Source organism: Rhincodon typus, chromosome 28, assembly GCF_021869965.1.
Source record: "Rhincodon typus isolate 14 chromosome 28, sRhiTyp1.1, whole genome shotgun sequence".
NCBI lineage: Eukaryota > Metazoa > Chordata > Chondrichthyes > Orectolobiformes > Rhincodontidae > Rhincodon > Rhincodon typus.
The window spans coordinates 21,961,959-21,985,114 of NC_063359.1; the positions used below are offsets into that span (position 1 = coordinate 21,961,959).

At 40.7% G+C, this 23,156-nt stretch overlaps 1 protein-coding gene across 1 annotated transcript in view; it reads left to right on the forward strand.

The window, feature by feature from the left end:
• The window catches only part of LOC125486345 (DENN domain-containing protein 1A-like), a 72,147-nt gene that overhangs the window by 16,419 nt on the left and 32,572 nt on the right, over positions 1-23,156 (forward strand). Inside the window, exons 5-6 of the mRNA XM_048613372.1 lie at positions 3,243-3,296; positions 21,594-21,704. Coding sequence (XP_048469329.1) covers positions 3,243-3,296; positions 21,594-21,704 — 165 coding nt within the window. The remainder of the gene's footprint in view (positions 1-3,242; positions 3,297-21,593; positions 21,705-23,156) is intronic.

The following is a 23,156-nucleotide window of genomic DNA, read 5'->3' on the forward strand; positions in this document are numbered from 1 at the left end:
TGTTCATCCAGCTCTACACCTTGTTATCTCATTATACCCTTGAGTTTTGACTGAGGTCTCTGGATGTTCTATAATCTAACCAGGTGCTTCCTTGCTTTCTGCATAATTCATATCCCACTACAAATGATGTGATTGGACAGTGTGTATGCAGTTGCTGCTTATTTGTAATTGAAATTGATGTTTTTATTTGCATAATTGCTGGTTTAAATTTAATGACATCATACAAATAGTAATTGTAATAATGAGAAACCATTGTAGAATTAGGCAACTCTGTTTTGACATTTGCCTTCTGTGACAAGAGTCTAACATTCTGTTACAATTGTAAAGATTTTGTCTATTTGATGCTTTCAGACAGTTAGTCACCTGTGACATTTCCTGCTTTACAAACCAGTGATGTGTATCTAAACAACTTAATTGTCTCTCAAATTCTTGCCCTGTGAAAACTGTAAGCAGCTGATGCTATGCAATTCCTCTCCAATGTTAATCGACAGGTAGCAGTTGTTTGTCCTTGCCAGGTCATTGGCTGGCTGTGGAGAGGACCCAGCTCTCCCAAGCAGAGCTTTTGTAGGAACAGCATGCCTGCCTGACCTAAAGGGCATGTTGTCTCGGAGGCACTGCAGTTGATGGGATAGTTCAGCTTGTTCCAGGCATTTCATATTATGGTTCAAAAGAATGCTTCTAGTCTGCCCTCTGCTTAAGCATTTCATGGGCAATGGAGCAGGAAAGGATATCAAAGAACAGCTTATGGATGGCTTTGTTTCTTTTGGCTGTTCAGTTGCTGTGGGAGTATTTGAACCGAGTAGTTCAGCTGATGTGGCTAGACAGTTGAAATGGAAAGAGATGAAAAATATTTGTTTAAAATTTATCAAATGTTATCATGTCTGCCAGATGCTAGGATCAAATCCAAATCAAGAGGAAATCTTGAGAGAAGGTATTTTGAACAGCTGCTGAGAGTGCTAAGATGAGAATGAACCACCTCAATTCAGTTCCCAGTGGCACAAAAAGTACCATCACAATTTAAAATTCATGGATGAGGGAGTCAATGCTAGATTAGAAAAGAATCACAGAAACCAGATAAAATATCCCCAACTCCACGTGCAAACAGTCTAATCATAGTTGTTCAGAGTGGCAATGTTGTTCCAAAACAATGATATGGTTATAATTAAATTTTTCTGTGGTATTTCAAATCTTCATTTTCATTAACGTCTTCTTTCCCTTGTTCATAACTTGCTTCCCTATACCCTTTAATTTTGAAGGTACTAATTCACGCTTGGATATGGTTCCATCTGTACCAGCTGGCTGTTGAGTTGCTGACTGAACTGGCTCCTTTCCCTGAAAGAACCTGTAAAATGCATATGCGATTAATTTACACTTGTGCAAGTATCACAGCTCAGGCAGCGACCTGTCCTGTGCTGACCTTTGTAGATGTACATTTCCAGATAGGATTAAGCGCACTATCTAGGTAAATATCATTGAGTAATATGGTTTGCTATACAGTTTGGCAATGCTGATGCCTGTTATAATAACCCTATTATCAACCTCTGATAAAGGATTGAACTAGATATTTTACTGCTGTAACAAGATTTTCAAAAAGTTACAAACTCTAGTTCTTGACATAAAATTAAAAAGTGCACTGATGTGAACATTTTTCGTCGGTGCAATTTTAATGAAATGTCTATTTGGTTGGAATGAGGCCTCCAGAGGTCCCAGACATCAGTCTTCAACCAGTACGTTTTATTCCATGTCATTTTAAGAAATGGCAGAACACAGTAGATATTACAAAGGCTATGGGCTCTATCAATATTCTGACAGTAGTAGTGAAGACTTGTGCCTGTACCATGAACAAACCTGTACACCGACATCAAAAATCATCTATGTATGTACTGTGCCTAAAAAGCAGGATAAATCCAATCTGGCCAATTACCAAATTATCAGTTTACTCTTGATCATCGGCAAAGTGATGGAAAAGAGTCATTGAAAATGTTATCAAATGGGATTTGCAAGGGAATAACCAGTTCACTAATGAGATGACAAGGTGTAGAGCTGGATGAACACAGCAGGCCAAGCAGCATCAGAGGAGCAGGAAAGCTGACGTTTTGGGCCTGGACCCTTCTTCAGAAAATGTTCACTAATGCTCAGTTTTACTTCTGCTAGAGCTCCTGACGTCATTACAGCCTTTGTTCATGAACGTACAAAGGGGATGAACTTCAGAGGTGTGGGAAGAGTGATAACCCTTGCCGTCAAGGTCACACTTGACTGAGTATGGCATCAAGGAGCCCTAGCAAAACCGGTTTTGCTACTGGTTGAAGTCATAACTAATGCAGGAGGTGATGGTTCTGGTTCTTGGATGGTCAATTTTCTCAGCTCCAGGACAAAACTGAGGGTAGTATCCTCAGCCCAACCATCTTTACCTGCTTTATCAATGGTGTTCCAACCATCCTGAAGTCAGATGTGGGGACGTTTGCTGCTAAATGATTGATTGTACAATATTGAGCACCGTTCACAATGACTCATACACTGAAGCAGTCTATGTTCATATGCAGCAAGATCTGGACAAGACCCAGGCTTGAGCTGATAAGTAGCAAGTAGTATTCTAGATATATCAGGCAATAACCATCTTCAATAGGAGAGATTAACTATCTTCCAAGAGCAACAGATGCATGTGAACACCACCATCATGTTCTCCTCCAAGTTACACGCCATCGTAACTTGACATAATATTGCTGTTCCTTCACTGTCACTGATCAAGATCCTGAAATACCCTTCTGAACAACAATGTGGGTGCTCGTACACCCGGGGATTGCAGTGTTTCAAGAAGGCAGCTCACCATCACCTCTAGGGCAATAAATCCTGGGCTAGCCAGAAATGCTCTCATTCCCTTGAATGAATAATCAGAAAAAAATACATTGTCATACCACCTATAAAAATAGTTTTGGAACTCAAAGTCACACTTGCTATAATAAGTTACTGGAGGTCCTCTTAGACTGATCCTTGACTCCCTTGAGTATTATAGGTTTTCTTTAATTGTTCATAGGTGTCGCTGCCTAGGCCACTACTTATTTTCCATCCCCAATTACTCTGTAGAATATATATAATCAAATTAAATTTACAAATCTAAATTGACTGGTATGAGTAACTAAAACTTTATTTCCATATTATAGCTGGTAGCACAACACAGAACCTTGTACATTTTCTGTAAACTACTTTAAGAAAAGTCTAAATGTTTTAACTTTTTTTGGCAGCATTCGTATTTTACCACACCTGATACCCGGGAACTTCCTAGTATACCTGAAAATGTAAGTATGCATCTCTGGTGGTCAAATCTTCAGAAGATTATTTTAATTCTGTAATTGTATAATGTGTAAATTGCATATTGTGTAAATTTTGAAACTCTGTGTTGATTTATTCTTCGTGCTGTGTGTCATATACCAAGCACTGCTAAAAAGGAATTGGATTATTGCAGCAGACAGTTTTTCATGTTTGCACTATATCTTCAATTTATTAATTAGATCCATTTGTACAATTTTGTTATCTTTATTTATGACTTTGTAGCATGTAAGCATTTGCTATATAACTACTCTAAATATGGTATTAATTGAAAAGCTGGTCAAATATTGCAATGAGTTTTATATTAAAAATTGTATATTGATATTTTTCTTTGCAATTTAAAAAAAATCAAGTAATAGTATTTATGTTAAAATCTTAATGAGTATTCTTAAGGTTAAAGATAAGAATATTTTCTCCCAATCAATCCTTATGCTTTCAGAACTGGAGATAATGTTTTGCATAATCTGATCTACCTGATGCAATAGGCTAACTTGGAATAGATTGGGTCAGGATAGATTTAATTTTCAAACAGTGTGTGTGATCCCAGTGTAGGGAACAGGGAGCTGCCTTAAAAAAAAATGGTCTCCATGATTCATGCAGTTCCACTCGATGTGTTTACCGAAAGCAGCCTTATAGCATCCTCTTCTTATAATTGTATGTTATGAATTTGCAGCATTGAAATGCTGCAATCATGTCACAGGACCTGATTTATGGCTTAAAAGTCTCGATAAATTAAGGAGTTGTTGATTTCAACCATTACTTTTGTTTCATCAGTAGTCATTGCAGCTGATACAAAACAGCTGCTCATGGGAGTTTAAAGTGTTAGACCAATTTTACGCATGTGCACACGTATCCCACCTTGCGGTGGCCTTAACCACAATCCCAACCTTTTACAAAACCATTTTGAAGAAAGTTGCTGTCTAATGGTGCATGTATTTCGTTCATACTTTTGGCTTCCAAGCATATAACAGTGACTGATCGCAAACCATTTCATTGGGTGTGAAGTACTTTGGTATGTGATAGTGCCAGATACCAATATTGATGTCTTTCCTTCTCTTTTCCTTCTTCCCCTCTCTTGTATTTTCTTGCCTCCTGTTAGCCTCCCACACCTGCCTCCCATTACATTCATTCTCTTTTTCTTTTTAATTCTGAATTGACGCGAAAGCCATTTCTTTTCCTACAGAATATTAAACGACACTACTTGACTGCCAGCTGATCAGCTCCCGGTTGCTGACTTCTCAGGAACACTGAATTCTTTAATTTCATTGCTGCTGATGATGAGTAACACATGCCGAATATTTGTTTATCTTTAATATAAAAAGGAGCTGTCAAACTGTCAGCTGTTGTTAGATTGAAGATTGAGAGTAGTGTGAAGGGAGTAATGTAGCAGAGACATTAAGTATTTGGCAAATAGTAAACACTATTTCAGTAAAATGACGTTAATAACATTCAGTTTTTGTATACACTAGGTTCCTCTGAAGATGAATTGGTAGGGCTGAGTGGGATAATTGATATATTTACTTGCTTTTTGACAGAACCATTCAAAAAGGCACAATCACCCATAAATGGAAAGAATTGTTCAGATCAAATTCTACTTGGATGATGTTTAACTGTTTCAATCAAACATTTCAGTTTACGTGAAGAAAATAACTTCCCTTACTAATGAAGAATCATTTTATTTATTTGCTAGAGGTGTATTTGTTAAAAAATGATGAAATGACTAAAATGATGGTGGTTGTTGTTTGGATTATTTTCCTCCATTTAGCATTTTTCATTCCTTGCGTACAAATGTATTTTCATATGAAAAAAGTGCAAACATAGGAAAGAAACATTTTTGTTTGCTGAACTTAATGTGTGCATAAGTAGGCAGTACTGTAGTTGACTATGACTGTTCTTTGTCATCTCCACAGGAGTATTTTATTTTCCATTTGTTTTGCAGATATTATGACTGAAGCTGGAGGAATGAATGTCACTCTAATTCCTCTACTCCAGGGGTCAAAACACAAAATAAAAATACATATTCCAGTGTGAAGATGACCAATTAAATAACTGATCTATGTCAGGTTTTAAACAAAAACATCTATCAACTATGAGTTTATTATGAGTTTATTACCAAAACAAAACCTATGCAATGATTGGTTAACATACACAATTAATAATATAAAAGTATGAATTCTTAGCTCTATAAATGGATTCTGGGTAATCCAAATGGAGGATGGGAAAAAATTGTGGCTGTAAGACCTTTTTTCAGGTATTTTCAGTGTTGGAGCTGATTTCCTTTAATTCTAAGAGCAGTAATTACTGTTTTATAAGCTGTTGCATTGTTTTGGAGCTTTGGAAATAAAAGATCAAAACAACAGTGCTTTGAAAAGGAGGAAGAGAGACAAAACAGCAAACACATAGGAGGTGGGAGAAGTAAACCCGCACAGCTGACACACTAGGCAGTAACCTGTACTGCTGACTGCCTCTGCTGTTTGGTTTGAAGTATCCCTGACATTGGAGTTTGTTCTAAGGAAAATAAACAAACAGTGAAATTCACAGCTAACCTTGGATAAACCTGGGGAGCTCATAGCAGCGCAACAGTTAAGTGGCTAGTCTTAAAGTGTAACCTTACTTTTTTTTTGTAAGTCTACAATAGTGGGTAGAGTGAGTTCTTTTTTTGAATATTTTAATATGTTTTATTGAGATCTGTCTCTTGACTAAACTTTAAAAATATAAAAATAGCTACTAAGTTAGCCTGGAGCAGAGTTTTTAGAGCAGTAAGACTGTGTTATTTTCTGGGTCTGTAGATTGTTAAGGTGCAAAGATGGCCCTTGCTAAGTGATGTTCTCTTCCTGTTGGATGTGGGAGATTAGGGAGAGTTTCCAGGTCACTGATGATTATGTCTGCAGGAAGTGTGATTGGTTGCAAATCCTACTGGATTGCATGGATCAATTTGAGTGGCAATTAGAGGCAATGAGAAATTTACAGGAGCTGGGGGTGTGATGGATGGCAATTGTAGGAAGGTAGAGAAACCGCAGGTACAGTCAGGTGGATGGGTTACCTCCAAGAAAGATAGCAGAGGGAGGCAGGTAGTGCAGGAGTCTCCTGTGGCTATCCCCATCTCAAGCAAGTATACTGTTGTGGAAATTAGGTGGTGAGGGACTCTCGGGAATGTAGCACTAGCAGCCAGGTTTCTGACACCAAGACTGGCTCTAATGTAATGTGGGGTGCATCAGGTTCCAAGTGATGATAGGGGTCTCTCTAGTCAGAGGCACGGACGGACATCTCTGCGGCCAACAGCGAGACATCAAAATGGTGTGTTGCCTCCGTAGTGCCAGGTTCAAGGATATCTTGGAGAGGCTGAAGAATATTCTTAAAGGGGAGAGGGACCAGCAGGAAGTTATTGTACACATTGGAACTAACGACATAGAAAGAGAAAAGGACAAGATTCTGAGGACAGAATATGGGAAGTTAGGCAGGAATTTAAAAAGGAGGTCCTCGGGGTAGTATTAGCTGGATTACTCTCGCAGGCTAGTGAGGGTAGGAACAGGAGGATTAAGCAGATGAATGTGTGGCTGAGCATGCGGTGCAGGGGAGAAGGATTCACATTTTTGGATCATTGGAATCTCTTCTGGGGTAGGAGTGATCTGTATAAGAAGGATGGATTGAACCTGAATTGGAAGGGGACTAATATACTGATGGGGACGTTTGCTAGAGCTGCTCAGGAGGATTTAAACTAGTGTCTTGGGAGTGGGGGGTGGTGCTGGGGGTCGTGGGGGTGCAGGGCAGGAAGACAGTGAGTAAAGAGATCAGTCTGAAACTCATGCATTTGGGAAAAGGAGCAAGTCAAACAGTCAGGGCAGGCAGGAACAAAGCAGAGAACAAGGTAGGACTGATAAATTAAACTGCGTTTATTTCAATTCAAGAGGCCTAACAGGCAATGCAGATGAACTGAGGGCGTGGCTGGCAACATGGGAGTGGGATATTATAGTAATTACAGAGATGTAGCTCAGGAATATTTAGGACTGGCGGCTTAATGTTCCAGGGTATAGGAAGGATAGAAAGGGGTGGGCAAGAGACGAAGGGGAGTGGCATGTTTTGATTAGAGATAACAACACAGCTGTACTTGAGGATATTCATGGGACTATGTCAGGGAAGTTATTTGGGTGAAACTGAGTAATATTGGGATAGTACTGTAGAACCCCACCCCCCCCAAAAAAAAAAATTGTCAGCAGGAAATTGAGAAACAAATTTGTAAGGAGATGTCAGTTATCTGTAAGAATATTAGTGTGGTTATGGTAGGAGATTTTAACTTCCCAAACGTAGTCTGGAACTGCCATAGTGTTAAGAGTTGGACGGAGTGGAATTTGTGTGTACTAGAAAGTTTTCTGATTCAGTATGTGGATGCACCTACTAGAGAAGGTGCAAAACTTGACCTACTTTGGGGAATAAGGCAGGGCAGGTGACTGAGATGTCAGTGGGGGAGCACTTTGGGGCCAGTGACCATAATTCTATTAGTTTTAAAATAGTGATGGAAAAGGATAGTCCAGATCTAAAAGCTAAAGTTCTTAATTGGAGGAAGGCCAATTTTGACAGGATTAGGCAAGAACTTTCAAAAGTTGATTGGGGGGACGGATGTTTGCAGGTAGAGGGAACGCTAGAAGATGAGAAGCCTCCAAACATGAGAAAACGAGAGTCCAGAGACAATACGTTCCTGTTAGTGTGAAGGGAGCTGTAGGGAATGCTGGATGACTAGAGAAATTGATGTTTTGGTCAAGGAAATGAAGGAAGCTCATGTCCGGTATAGACAGCAGAGATCGAGTGAATCCCTAGAAGAGTATAAAGGCAGTAGGAATATACTTAAGATGGAAAGCAAGAGGGCAAAAGGGGATATGAGATAGCTTGGACAAATTGGGTTAAGAAGAATCCAAAGGGATTCTACAAAGACGTTAAGGACAAATGAGTAACTAGGGAGAGAGCAGGACCCTTTAAAGATCAGCAAGGCAGCCTGTGTGTGGAATGGCAGGAGATGGGGGAGATACTAAACCAGTATTTTGCATCAGAATTTACTGTGGAGAAGAATATGGAAGATAGAGAACGTGGAGAAATAAATAACAACATCTTGAAAAATGTCCATATTCCAGAGGAGGAGGTGCTGGATGTCTTAAAATGCATAAAGGTGGATAAATCCCCGGGACCTGACCAAGTGTACCCTAGAACTCTGTGGGAAGCTAGGGAAGTGATTGCTGGGCCTGCCACAGGTGAGGTGCCGGATGACTGGAGGTTGGCCAACATGGTGCAATATTTAAAGGTGGTAAGGAAGAGCCAGGGAACTATAGACTGGTGAGTCTGACATCAGTGGTTGGAGGGAATCCTTAGGGACAGGATTTACATGTATTTGGAAAGGCAAGGACTGATTGGGGATAGTCAACATGGCTTTGTGCATGGGAAATCGTGTCTCACTAACTTGATTGAGTTTTTTTTCAAGAAGCAACAAAGAGGTTTGATGAGGGCAGAAAATGGATGTGATCTATATGGACTTCAGTGAGGCATTTGACAAGATTTCTCATGGTAGACTGGTTAGCAAGGTTAAATCACATGGAATACAGGGAGAACTAGCCATTTGGATGCAGAACTGCCTCGAAGGTAGAAGACATAGGGTGATGGTGAAGGGTTTTTTTCTTTTCAAACGAGAGACCTGTGACCAGCAATGTGCCACAAGGTCCTGTACTGGGTCCACTGCTTTTCACCATTTATAGAAATGTTGGATGTGAACATAGAAGATATGGTTAGTAAGTTTGCAGATGACACAAAAATTGGAAGTTTGGTGAACAGGGAAGAAGGTTACCTCAGAGTACAATGGGATCTTGATCAGATGGACCAATGGGCCGAAGAGTGGCAGATGGAGTTTAATTTAGATAAATGTGAGGTGCTGCATTTTGGAAAGGCAGGTCAGAACATGACTTATGCATACAATGGTAACGTCCTAAGAAGTGTTGCTGAACAAAGAGACCTTGGAGTGCAAGTTCACAGTTCCATGAAAGTGGAGTTGCGGGTAGATAGGATAATGAAAAAGGCACTTGATATGCTTGCCTTTGTTGGTCAGTGCATTGAGTATAGAAGTTGGGAGGTCGTGTTTCGGCTGTAAGGACATTGGTTAGGCCACTTTTGAAATACTGTGTGCAATTCTGGTCTCCCTGCTATAGGAAGGATGTTGTGAAACTTGAAAGGGTTTGGAGGAGGTTTACAAGAATGTTGCCAGGGTTTGAAGGTTTGAGCTAAAGGGAGATGTTGAATAGGCTGGGGCTATTTTCCCTGGAGCGTCGGAGGCTGAGGGGTGACCTTACAGAGGTTTATAAAATCATGAGGGGCACAGATAGGGTGAATAGCCAAGGTCTTTTTCCTGCGGTGGGGAGTCCAAAACTAGAGGGCATAGGTTTAGGGTGAGTGAGGAAAGATTTAAAGAGACATGGGGACAACTTTTTCACGCAGAGGGTGGTGTATGTATGGAACGAGCTGCCAGAGGAAGTGATGGAGGCTGGTACAATCACAACATTGATTAAGGGTTAGAGGGATATGGGCCAAATGCTGACAAATGGTACTATATTAATTTCGGATATCTGGTCAGCATGGATGAGTTGGATTGAACAATTTGTTTCCATGCTGTACAGCTTTATGACTCTAAATATCCCATGTGCGTGTACAAGCGCACACATACTTCAAGAAAAATGGGGTAAAATATGTGGAGGAGATTGGCTTTCTGAAAGAAAACACTTTAGCCAATGGGTTATTCTTGAAGGCAAAACGATAAATGTTCGAGTCTGTTGCTCAAATTTTCTGCCTTACATGATCATGCACAGCTGTCTCAAAGTCTTTCAGATACATCTTGCTCAGGAAATACAGTCTTCTTTGAATCACTTTTTCAAAGGAACAAATATGTCCCACACAGTACCAGTGTAGGGGGTTTTCTTTTCAACAGTGAGAGATCATCAACAGTCTATGTGGATTAGCCATGAGAAATGCAGGGTTACAGGGGTAGGGTAGCGGGGGTGAGTCCGGGCGGGAGACTTGATGAATCGCTGTGGACTTGTTGGGCTGAATGGCCTGTTTCCACTCTCTATGGATTCCATAGAATCTATCCAGGTAGCTCGTTCTTAGCAAACTTTTCTCTAACACACGTGGTTCTTAGCAGGCTTTCCTCCAACTCGGCTGGTTCTTAGGTTTTCCTCCAAGGCAGTTAAATAAAACAAGAATGTGGCCAAGCCAGCTGCTACTCAAAACTGGTTCAAGTAGGTCCTACAGCAAAGCAAGCAGACATCACTAGTCATGCAATTTCTAAGAAATCTTGATTTTAAAAAAAGATTCTCCAGTATCCATAGTGAAATTCTATTGACCTATTTTAAAGAAATCACTCCAGGTATGTTCACAAAACTTGAAATAAATTCCTTTATTCACAATCCTTCAAAATGTAGGTCCTCCAAGCAACACTAAATGTAAATCATCTTCGCAATATTGGTGCTTTTGGATTTTAACAATTTGATTGATCTAATACAAGCTACTTCTATATCTGCATCTGAAGGTGAGAAAATGCCCACATGAAACATTGGCATGTCTTTTACTGCTAGTTTGTCATTCTTTCTGCTTTTTGTAAATTAAACAGATTGCAGAGATAGGGAGGAGGAGGCTGTTAAAGTCTTCTAGATGAGGTTAGCTCACTTGACTGGATGGCTGCTTTGCGATGCAGCACAGTTTCAGTTCCAGCACTGACTGAGGTTACCATCAAGGTCACACCTTCTTAACCTCTCCCATTGCCTGAGGCAAGGTGTCCCTCGGGTTAAACTACCAGTTCTCTCTCTAAAGAGAGAACAGCTCTATGGTCCTCTGACACTATGATGACTTTAATTACTTTAAGTACCCTATGCATCAATTTTAAAGTTATTAGTATGTGTCAGGCAAATGGGACAAGTTACCTATATTGGAAGTGGTAAAGAAGCAGGGCCATAATGTAGGTATGTGCAGCAGGATATTGAATAAGTTGCAACTTGTGAAGCTTTAATTTTTTGGAAGCTAGCGAGGAGAGCACTACAGCTGTTGGATATGGTTAGCACTGTTGCCTCACAGTGCCAGGGACCTGAGTTCGATTCCACCCTTGAGGGACTGTCTGTGTGGAGTTTGCACATTCTTCCCGTGTCTGTGTGGGTTTCCTCCGGGTTCTCCGGTTTCCTCCCACAGCCCAAAGATGTGCAGGCTAGGTGGACTGGCCATGCTAAATTGCCCGTAATGTTCAGGGATGTGTAGATTAGGTGGATTATGGGGGATGGGCCTGGGTGGGATGCTGTGAGGTTTGGTGTGGACTTGTTGGGCCGAAGGGCCTGTTTCCACATCGTAGGGATTCTATAAAAAAAATCTAAGGGTGGCAAGAGTATTTCACTCATTGAGAATGAAATTGAGTTAAGGTGCACAGTGTACAGTTGGGGATAGGTAGTGCTATCCTTGACTAGGAGATATAGTTTGAATTTTACCTGAGGTTCCATCAAATCACTTGCACACCATTTGGATCAACTCGTGGGCAGGGAAAAGGTCAGAAAGTTGCAGTACAAACTGCTTGGCAGAAACTGTACAAGATGTCTTTGGTATTGCTGATGCTTAGCTGAATAAAGTTCCTGTTCATCTAGATTTTTGAGTTTGTTTAAGTCACCTGTCAGTGCAGTGGTGATCCAAGAATGAGGGTTTTGGCAGAGGTAGAGTTAGGCGTCGTCAACGTGTGTCTAAAAGCTGATCATGTCCCTTTGATTGATGTTATCCAAAGAATGATATTAGTCAGAGCATGGATCAGTACTTGGAACTACGATGTTGTGGCCATTACGGAGACTTGGATAACATAGGGGCAGGAATGGTTGTTGGATGTTCCTGGGTATAGATGTTCCAAAAGAGGTGGGGGAGTGGCATTGCTAATCGGGGATGGTATCAGCTGCAGAAAGGGAGGTCGTGGAGGAGGGTTTCTCCACTGAGTCAGTATGGGTGGAAGTCAGAAACCGGAAAGGAGCAGTCACTTTGTTGGGCGTTTTCCACCCCCCCCCCCCCCCCCCCAATAGCAACAGAGACACTGAGGAACAGATTGGGAGACAAATTGTGGAAAGATGCAGAAGTAATAGGGTTGCTGTCATGGGTGACTTCAACTTCCCTAATATAGACTGGAACCTCCGAAGTGCAAATAGTTTGTATGGAGCAGATTTTGTCAGGTGTGTCCAGGAAGGATTTTGACTCCATATGTAGATAGGCCGACTAGAGGGGAGGCCATATTGGATTTGGTGCTTGGCAACGAACTAGGTCAAGTGTCAGATCTCTCGGTGGGAGAGCATTTCGGTGATAGTGGTCCAAACTCCCTTACTTTAACTATAGTCATGGAGAGGGATAGAAGCAGATGGTATGGGAAAGTATTTAATTGGGGGAGGGGGAATTACAATGCTATTAGGCAAGAACTAAGGAGCACCAGTTGGGATCAGATATTCTCAGGGAAATGCACAACAGAAATGTGGAGGTTGTTTAGGGAACAGTTGCTACGTGTACTGGATAGGTTTGTCCTACTGAGGCAAGGAAAGGATGGTAAGGTGAAGGAACCTTGGATGACAAGGCATGTTGAACACCTAGTCAAGAGGAAGAAGGAAGCTTCCTTAAGGTTGAGGAAGCAAGGATCGAACAGGGCTCTAGAGGTCTACAGGGTAGCCAGGAAGGAACTGAAGAATGGACTTAGGAGAGCTAGAAGCAGGTATGAGTAAACCTTGACGGGTAGGATCAAGGAAATCCCTTAGGCTTTCTATACTTAAGTGAGGAACAAGAGGATGGCCAGAGTGAGGATAGGGCCAATCGGGGAAAGTGGAGGGAACTTGTGTGCGGAGCCAGAGGAGGTAGGGGAGGTCCTTAATGAATACTTTGCTTCAGTATTCACCAGTGAGCGGGACCTTGACGTTTGTGAGGACGGCATGAAACAGGCAGATATGCTCGAACAGGTTTATGTTAGGAAGGAGGATGTGCTAGAAATTTTGAATAACGTGAGGATGGATAAGTCCGCTGGGCCAAACGGATATACACAAGGTTACTCCGTGAAGCGAGGGAAGAGATTGCTGCCCTTTTGGCAATGATCTTTGCATCCTCACTGTCCACTGGAGTAGTGGTAGAAGATTGGAGGGTGGCAAATGTTATTCCCTTGTTCAAGAAAAGGAATAGGGATAATCCTGGAAATTACAGACCAGTCAGTCTGTCTTCTGTGGTGGGCAAATTATTGGAGAGGATTCTGAGAGATAGAATTTATGATTATTTGGAAAAGCACAGTTTGATTAGAAATAGTCAGCATGGCTTTGTGAGGGGCCTTATTGAATTCTTTGAGGATATGACAAAACACATCAGTGAAGGTAGAGCAGTGGATGTGGTGTATATGGATTTTAGCAAGGGATTCGGTAAGGTTCCATATGATAGGCTCATTCAGAAAGTAAGGAGGCATGGGATTCAGGGAAATTTGGCTGTCTGGATACAAAACTGGCTGTCCAATAGAAGACAGAGGGTGGTAGTAGATGGAGCTCGGTGACCAGTGGTGTTTCGCAGGGATCTGTTCTGGGACCTCTGCTCTTTGTGATCTTTATAAATGACTCGGATAAAGAAGTGGAAGGGTGTGTTAATAAGGTTGCCGATGACACGAAGGCTGGTGGAGTTGTGGACAGCATTGGAGGGCTGTTGTAGGCTGCAGTGGGACATTGACAGGATGCAGAGCTGGGCAAAGAAGTGGCAGATGGAATTCAACCTGGAAAAGTGTGAAATGATTCATTTTGGAAGGTTGAATTTGAATGCAGAATACCGGGTTAATGGCAGAATTCTCGGCAGTGTGGAGGAACAGAGAGATCTTGGGGTCCACGTCCATAGATCCCTCAAAGTTGCGACCCAAGTTGATAGGGTTGTAAAGAAGGCTTATGGCGTGTTGGCTTTCAATGGCAGGGGAATTGAGTTTAAGAGCCACGAGGTTATGCTGCAGCTCTATAAAACCCTGGTTCGACCACACTTGGAATATTGTGTTCAGTTCTGGTTGCCTCATTATAGGAAGGATGTGGAAGCTTTAGAGAGGGTGCAGAGGAGATTACCAGGATGCTGCCTGGACTGGAGGGCAGGTCTTGTGAGGAAAGGTTGAGGGAGCTAGAGTTTATCTCATTGGAGCGAAGAAGGATAAGAGGTGACTTGATAGACGTGTACAACATGATGAGAGGCGTAGTTAGAGTGGATAGTCAGAGACTTTTTCCCAGAATGGAGATAGCTGTTACGAGGGGACATAATTTTAAGGTGATTGGAGGAAGGTATAGGGGAGATGTCAGAGGTCGGTCCTTCACACAGAGAGTGGTGGGCATGTGGAATGCGCTGCCGGTGGTGGTAGTGGAGTCAGGTACTTTAGAGACTTTTGAACGACTCTTGGATAGGCACATGGAGAATAGTAAAATGTGGGGTATGAAGGGTAGGTTGATCTTAGTCAGATAATAGGTCGGCACAACATCGTGGGCCGAAGGGCCTGTACTATGCGAGGAAAGAATAATAGGGTGCTAAGATGGAAAGTTTAGAGTGCACCCAAGGTGATCACATACAAGCTAGAGTGGAAGCATTTACAAGAATTCTTCTGGTGTTCGAGAAAGCGGAAGTAGAATCAAGCTGTAGCAGTGACACAGAGCAGAGTGGTGAAGGAAATAGAATGATGACTGGGTTACAGACTACACAGAGGTCAAAAAACAAGAGAAAGAAAACACAAGGCAATTATGCTTACATCAGTGAATTTGATCAAAGGAGGGCTGCGCTGTGGGCAGCATGAATGCAGGTTGAAAGGATTTTAACATCGCATGATAGGAGAGAGAGAGAAAAAGAGAGACTCCAACTGGATGGTGATGATATTTGATGCCTTAATAGAGCAAGGATAGATTTTGGGTAACGAAATAGTATTAGAGGGTGGAACTAGAAAATGTTTTATTTGGGAGTAGGGGGCGATGGTAATCATATTGAAGGATAAAGGGCAAAGCCTAAGGAGAAGGTGAGAATCGACAATACAGCATGCACTGAATCAAGGACATGTTCTCGTATGACATTGAGTTGGGTTGGGAATGGATCAAGAGTATGAAAACAGAATCTAATGGTGGAGATTGGCTTAATGATGGGGGAGTGGGAAACAGTAATAGTGATATAAGGTTTGAGGTGGGAAATGACGTGGAAAAATTCCAGGTTTGAGAAGGAAGCTTTATAGAGAATTGGATATGCTTGAGTTCCATGAAGGACCAGCATTGTAAATTTTTTTTTTTTTGCTTTGTAGCTCCTGGATATTGACACATGGCTTGTGGAACTTTCCATTCGTCACTCATATAAATCAGTTTTGTCCGTGCTGTGCCATTATGACTTATTTCCACAAAGATGTCACTTTACAGAATCAAATTCAGATGAACAAGCACCTCCAAAAGTTTGACTGAAGCTGACATGACATAAAGCCATTCGGCAATCTTATAAATAATACTAATGTCAAAATCTGAAACAGTAAGGCACAAAATGGGTCTTTCTGTTGCCAGTAAAAATTGCTACAACTTTTAACATGTTTTATGCTGCTGTTTTTTGCTTACAAGTTCCCAAGACACAGATCCAAAGCATGTTTCCAATGATCCACATAAAGCACTTTTCTTTATTATCTACTCTATTCTATTAGAACCTGTCAAATTCCTACTTTGAATAATAAGATTTTGGAAAATATCTCATTGTATAGTATGGTATTATGACCGCAATAAAACTGGCAACCAACAGTTGATGAAAAATTGCCAACATCCTTTTACAATGTATGAATAGACTTTTACCAACATTTTTGCAGATTAAAAATACCCTGAATCCTGTCAACAATTGCAACTGGAGCATAACTAGGAATAAAATAAGTCATAAAACTATGCAACGTATTAATCTTTTAAGAAGTAATTGCATCCAAGTTATAAAACCTTAACATTAGTTTCAGATGACTGTCAGAAACTGTATAATTTCAGTCTTGAAGCTTATGATTTAAAGTAAGTGCTTCCAGTGAGTCCTGGATGTCCATTTTTCTCTTGTAAATTGCATAGTATCCCAATGTTATAAATCAGCCACTCAAATAAAAATACAGATACAGGTCGAACTGTGTACAGAATACAGAGCTGCCATGGCTTGCATTCAAAGTTGTCCTCAGACTTTTTTTTTCAGGAAATACTGTTACTGATGAGGAGAGATGGTGGGATAACTTTTCCCCTTTGCCTCACCTTTTGGCTGACTGCAACGAGGTATATTTATTATCTCAAATGATAATACTGCTGGACAAGTTGGATCGCAGAAAGAAATTTCCCTCATAGATATTTTGTTTTGTTTGGTAAGCTAATATGGTGGCTAGTCATTGAGGCATATTCACATGGAGTTGCAGATTTTCTTCAATGGAATAAAAGGTTATGATGAAAAAGAATTTTAAAAAAAAACAAACAAAGCTAACTAAATATAGAAGATAGAAAGATAGAAAGATTTAAAGAAAAACAAAATCTTATCCTATTTTCATACACTGTCTATTAGAGACACAAATAAAAGATATTAAACTAGTCATATACATTTGAACAAGGTGTATTATCTATTATTAAAATGCCTGTTTATTTATATTGTACCCACAATTGAATTCACAGAACCACAGAATTGTTAGAACTCACTAGTAAGCCATTTGGCTCATTGTGTCTGTACTAGCTGTATGAGCATTGTGACTTATGCCATTTGCCTAGCTTTTTCCCCACAACCCTGACTATTGTTTCTATTTACCTAATCACCTGATGTTCTCTTGAATACTTCAGTTGAACTTACCTCCACCATGCTTCCAGGTCTTGAATTCCGCACCCAAACTACTTGCTGTATGAAAAAGGTTTTCCCTGCATAGCATTTACTACTTCTGCAGACTACCTTATCTATGCCCTGCTGCTCTTCACCCTTTTCTGAGAGGGGATGTTTCTCCCTATGGACTTTGTTCAGCTCTCTCATGAAATTGGAAGCAATCAGATTTTCTTTTGTCCATCTTCTCCGCATAGGAAAACATTCCCATCTTCTGCACACAAGCAAATTGCTTCAATACAGAGAAGAGTTAGGTAAAGTGTGCTGACAGATGGCTTTGGAAGAAGAAATAGATATTTAAAGTAATAGATCAAAATAATGTGCAGGGACAGAGGAATCTGTCTGGTTCATATATATATAGGTATATGTAGACGGCAAGACATATTAACACAGTAATATGACATAAGACATAAGCTGCCTTTTACGTATGTTTGTCTGAAACTGAAAAATATCTACTTGAAATGCCTAAGCTGTATAGGTGACTTGTTCTCACTACAGAATTCACAAGGAATGCAGGTTGAGTTGTATCTCTAGGCATGTTTTCTATTCACTTATTCTACTGATCTTTGTTCCCTTCACATGAGAGCCCATTGGCAGTACAGGAACAAGTTATTGATGTACAGTTTGAAATCCCTTTTGATCCTTCCTATCAAAGCTAAAAGTTGGAAACCAGAAATAGTGTTGAGAAATATATCCCTCACATTTTTCATGAACAAAACAAAGGAGGCTTGAATGAAATTGTTGGAGAAACTCAGTAGGTCTGGCAGCATATGTGGAGAGAAAGCAGAGTTCACGATTTGAGTCCAGTGACTGTTCTTCAGAACTGATAGGTCTAGAAAACGTAAAAGTTATATTGGTGACAAGGCTGTGGGTTTTGGGGGGATGCTGGTGGCTGTTAAAGGGACAAGCAGATAGGTGGAGACTGAGCCCAGAGAGAGAGAGAAAGTAGGCAGACAAAGGGACAGTTGATTGTATGCCCGGAAGAAGAAAAGCTAGTTCTGAAGAAGAGTCACTGGACTCAAAATGTTAATCTGCTTCCTTTCCATAGATGCTGCCACACTTGCTGAGTATCTCTAGCAATTTCTGTTTTTGCTGATGAATAAAAACTGGATAGATTATAATGGGGGCGATGAGTGGGTGAAACTGGGTTGGTTACGCTGAAAGTGGTGCAAGTCATGACAGGATTGGGGTATGGAGCTGGAAGGTGGTGTTCAGACTCTAAAATTTTTGAACTCGGTATTGAGTCCTACAGGCTGCAGGCTCCCCAAGGAGAAGGTGAGATGTTGTTCCTCTAGTTTGCGCTGGAAACCCGGAGTCATTTTCACATACAGGACGTAGGTGTTCTGCAGAGTGGTTATCCAATCTGTGTTTCATCTCTCCAGAGACTGCATTGTGAGCAGTGGGAACAGTTGACTAGGTTGAAAGAAATGCAGGTAAATTGATGCTTCTCCTGGAGGGTCTGTCTGGGGCCTTGTATAGCAAGCAGGGAGAAGGTAAATGGGCAAATGTTCCACCTTCTGTGATTGCATGTGAAAGTGCCGTGGAGGTGTGAGGAATTGGGAGTAGAGGTGGAGTGGACTTTGGGGAAATAGTCTCTGCAGAATACTGACAAGGAACGATAGGGGAATATGTGTATCTCGTGGCATCCCGCTGGACCTGCCAGAACTGAGTTGTTTTCAGTAATATCAGGCGGCAGATCATGGTGGCTCTTTTCAGTATATCGTCTTGTATCACACTTATTGGACGCTTGTATCTCTTCTCACTTTTCCAAATTGTATGCTTATCTGCCAGATGTGGGTGGTATAATTTTAACAAAAATACCTTTTTATAAGGACTGGAGGACAGCCAAAATGGTACTGTTATTCAAGAAGGGAGCAAGAGATAAACCAAGAATCAATTGGCCACTCAGTTTAACTTTAGTGGTAGGAAAACTATTGGAAGCAGTTCCGAGGGACAGAATTAATCTACACTTGGAGAGGCAGGGATTAATTATGATCAGTCTGCATGGTTTTGTTAAGGGGAGGTCACGGTCTGACCAATTTGATTGATTGAATTTTTCAAAGAGGTAGCCAGGTGTGTAGATGAAGGCAATACATTTGACGCAATCTACTTGAACTTCGGCAAGGCTTTTGGGAAGGTCCTGCATGGAGGACAGATGGAAAATTAAGACTTCATGTGAGGGTAGTTGGAATCTGGAGCTTACTGGCTGTGAGGGTAATAGAGGCAAAAACCCTCATAACATTTTAATTAGTATTCAGATGTACACGAGATGCCAAGGCACACCAGGCTGTGGGCAAAGTGCTTAAATGGGATTAGAAGTTAGGTGGTTGTTTTTGACCAGTGTAGACTTGATGAGCTGGTGGGCCTTTTTCTATGTTGTAGACTCCCATGACTCAATGACTATAACTCTGTGATGGCATCGTCATGGCCATGGTTCAGATTTCTGAAGTTCTGTGGACATTTTTAACTTGTAATTCCAAAATGTGTATTCTGAAAGATGGCTGATGCAGCTGAAAGTGGCACCAGACATAAATTAAGTGGCTGTCTGGGAGAGAGCGAGAGAGAGAGAGAGCGCGAGAGAGAGCGCGAGAGAACGAGAGAGCGAGAATCATGGAATATCACACCTGTAGTTGCGAAGAGCACATCAAACAGTAGACCGTCAAAGGGGGAAGAGGCAAGTCAAAACAAAATGGACTGTGATCTCTTCAGACTACAAAAATAATGAGGGCCTGGGTTTAAGTGTTAGCATGCTGTGAAGAGTCATAGTCAAAGAATTGATCTCTAGTGCTGCAACTGAAGATCATCTCTCAATCTAAATGCAAGAAAGTAAGATAGCTGGCAGCTAGACAAAAGGACACTTCTGCCCTGAATACTGGAATTCAGTTCTGGCCAAAAAAAAATCAGAATGACAGAGTCTCAATCAATCCTCAAAACTTAGGGTTTTTTAACTGTCTGTTGAAATACCAACATCAGTAATAGCCTCTGCTGCCACGGCCGCAATGGTCAACTATCTGTTCTTCACTAATAATTCAGAAACTGTTTAGTATTTTTTTTTTCTCAACTTTTATGCTTTTGGACTCACCTGTTACTCTTAGTCTCTCTGTGTAAGTGTTGCAGATGTGTTTCTTCTCACATGGAAATTAATAATCCCATAGTTTAAGAAAACCTAGTTAACCATCTTTGAAAACCTGCATTCATTTGGGTCTGGGAGATGGGCTGGGTGAATAGGGAAGGGGAGTCAGTTCATTTCTCTTTACCTGGGAGTTTAACAATTTGGATTAATGAATTGGGGAACCTGGGTCTGATTGCAGTAACGAGTGAAAGGAACAGGCTGTGAGGATTCCATTTCCAGATATAACTTGTGTCAAAATATTCTGAAATGGATGGATGCACTCAATGGTACTGTTTTCAAAGAATACCTTTTTTAAAATCATGTAACGTTTAGAAATTAGGCAATATATATGTAAGTGATAAGTGATGAGTAACCATTGAAAACCATTGAGCACATTTTTATTCGTTAGTCAAGTTTTATATTTGGACACAAAACATGATACCTTTTTTGGGAAAAGTATTGAGCTGCTTTTTGTTTTAGCTGCAGTGCTAAATAATCTATGCAGAATCTAACATAAAGAATTCATAAAATCATACAGCATAGAAAAGACCCTTTGGCCTATTAAGTCTGCACTGACATAAAACTACTGTAAACCTACACTGGTCTTGCTTTTCAGCACTTGACCCATGAATGTTACGACATTTCAAGTGCTCGTCCCAGTACTTTTTAAAGGTTGTGAACTTTCCTGCCTCAATTACCTGCCCAGGCAATGCATTTTAGGTTCTTACCACCCTCTAGGTGAAAAGGTTTCTCCTCAAATCTCCTCTAAACCTCCTATCTTTCACGTTGAAGTTATGACCCCTTGTTATTGACCTTTCAACTAAGGGGAGCAGCTGCTTTCTATCCTCACTGTCCATGCGCTTCATAATCTTATATAGCTCAGTCAGGTCTCTGTCAGCTTTTTCTGCCTTAAAGAAATCAACCCGAGATTATCCAGCATTTTGTCATAGTGGACTGCTCCATCCAGGCAACATCCTGGTGAATCTTCTCTGCACCTCCTTCAGTGTAATCACATCCTTCCTAATGTACGGTGACCAGAACTGTACACTATACTTTAGTTGTGGGAAGCTGACACTCCAAAAAAAAATCACTAATTAACAAATACTCCAAATGAACAGAATTCTTTCTGATGGTTTGAAAAGTGCAGACATTGTGATATATTGGAAACAACCTTCAGCTCAATGTATTTCTTTCCACAAGATCAGCAACTTGTTCCACAAGAAAGCATGTCTGCTTTTCTTTTTAAATTCTGAAAATATTTTTTCTTTTTCAGAGAAACCTGACAGAGTATTTTGTAGCTGTAGATGTCAACAACATGCTCCATCTTTATGCTAGTATGTTGTATGAACGGCGAGTCCTCATCTCCTGCAGCAAACTAAGCACTGTAAGTAGTACTGACAGCAGCAACGCACAAACATATCAAACCTTCATAGCGCTGTCAGAGACTTTTTTTAAATGCAGTTATAGTAGTTATGTACATATGTAGTGTTTTTATATATGAAATATGCACTCAGGTTAATCAGGTTAAAACTGATGGAGGGATGGGGCCAGCTACCTCCTCATTTCCTGCCTAAAATAAAGGATATATTGAGGGCTGTATGACATTTAAGAAAATAAGAAGGTAGGAAAATGTAGTGGGGTTGTACTGTTGCTCAAGTTCCGCAGAATTCCAAGGTACAGAGAGATTTAATAGTTATAGTATGAGTCACAGAAAGCTAATATATAGGCACAGCGTATAATCGAGAAGGCTAATGGAATGCTATCCTTTATTAGAGGAGGAATTGAACCCAAAAATAAGTAAGTTATACTTCAGTTTCACAGGGCATTGGTAAGACTACATCTCAAGTACTGTGTGTGGTTTGTCTTTTTTAAGGAGGGAAGTAAACAAATTGAACAGAGTTCAGAGAAGGCTTACTAGATTTATATCTGGAATGTCTGGATTGTATTATGAGGATAATTTGGACAGGTTAGTCCTTCCACTGGAGTTTAAAAGAGTGAAGAGTGAATTGATTAAAGTGTATAAGATCGTGGATGGTCTTGACAAGGTAGATGTGGAGAGAATGTTTCCACTGGTGGGTCAGCCCAGAATTCAGGGGCACTGCTTTAAATTAGGGATCTGTGTTTCAGGAGAGAGGTGAGGAGATTTTCTTTTCCTCAGTGTTGTGCAATTTTGGAACACTCTGGTTCAGAAAGTGGTGGAGGTGGGGCCATTGAATACTTATAAGAAGAAGTGGATAGATTCTTGTTAGGCTGAGAAATACAGGGTTATTGGGGTTAGTTGGAATATGGAATTTGAAACACAATAGATCAGCCATAATCTTATTGAATGGCAGAGCAGGCCAGAGGGACTGAATGGTCTATGTCTGCTTCTATTTTGTATGTGTTTGTAAGCAAAAAAACTGATAGATTTCTCGTGTCCAGTAGCAACTGACTTACCCCAATTTCAAATATCACTTCCATCTGTCAAAAAATGGCACTAACCAAATGAACAATGCTGTTATGCTACTCACTTCTAAGTGGCTATTTAATGCCTGATTGTAAGTATAAGTGGCATCTATGTATGTATTAAAAATTAAACCAAAGGAACAAAAATATGGAGATTTGTCGCATGCATTCAGTCTAACCTCTGAGTTACCATGAAGAAGTGGTGATAATGTACCTTGTACAATTTATTGTTTAATGAGTGTCCATGAGCAAAACTTGTTGTCAGTGTTGTGATTCAATCATGCACACCAACCCTCTTCCCCCAACTGTTCCCTTGAAAAGTGTTTGCTTTTGCTTCATATCTCCCCAAAAGACTTGTGCTGGATTTACTTATGCCTCATATACACACCCT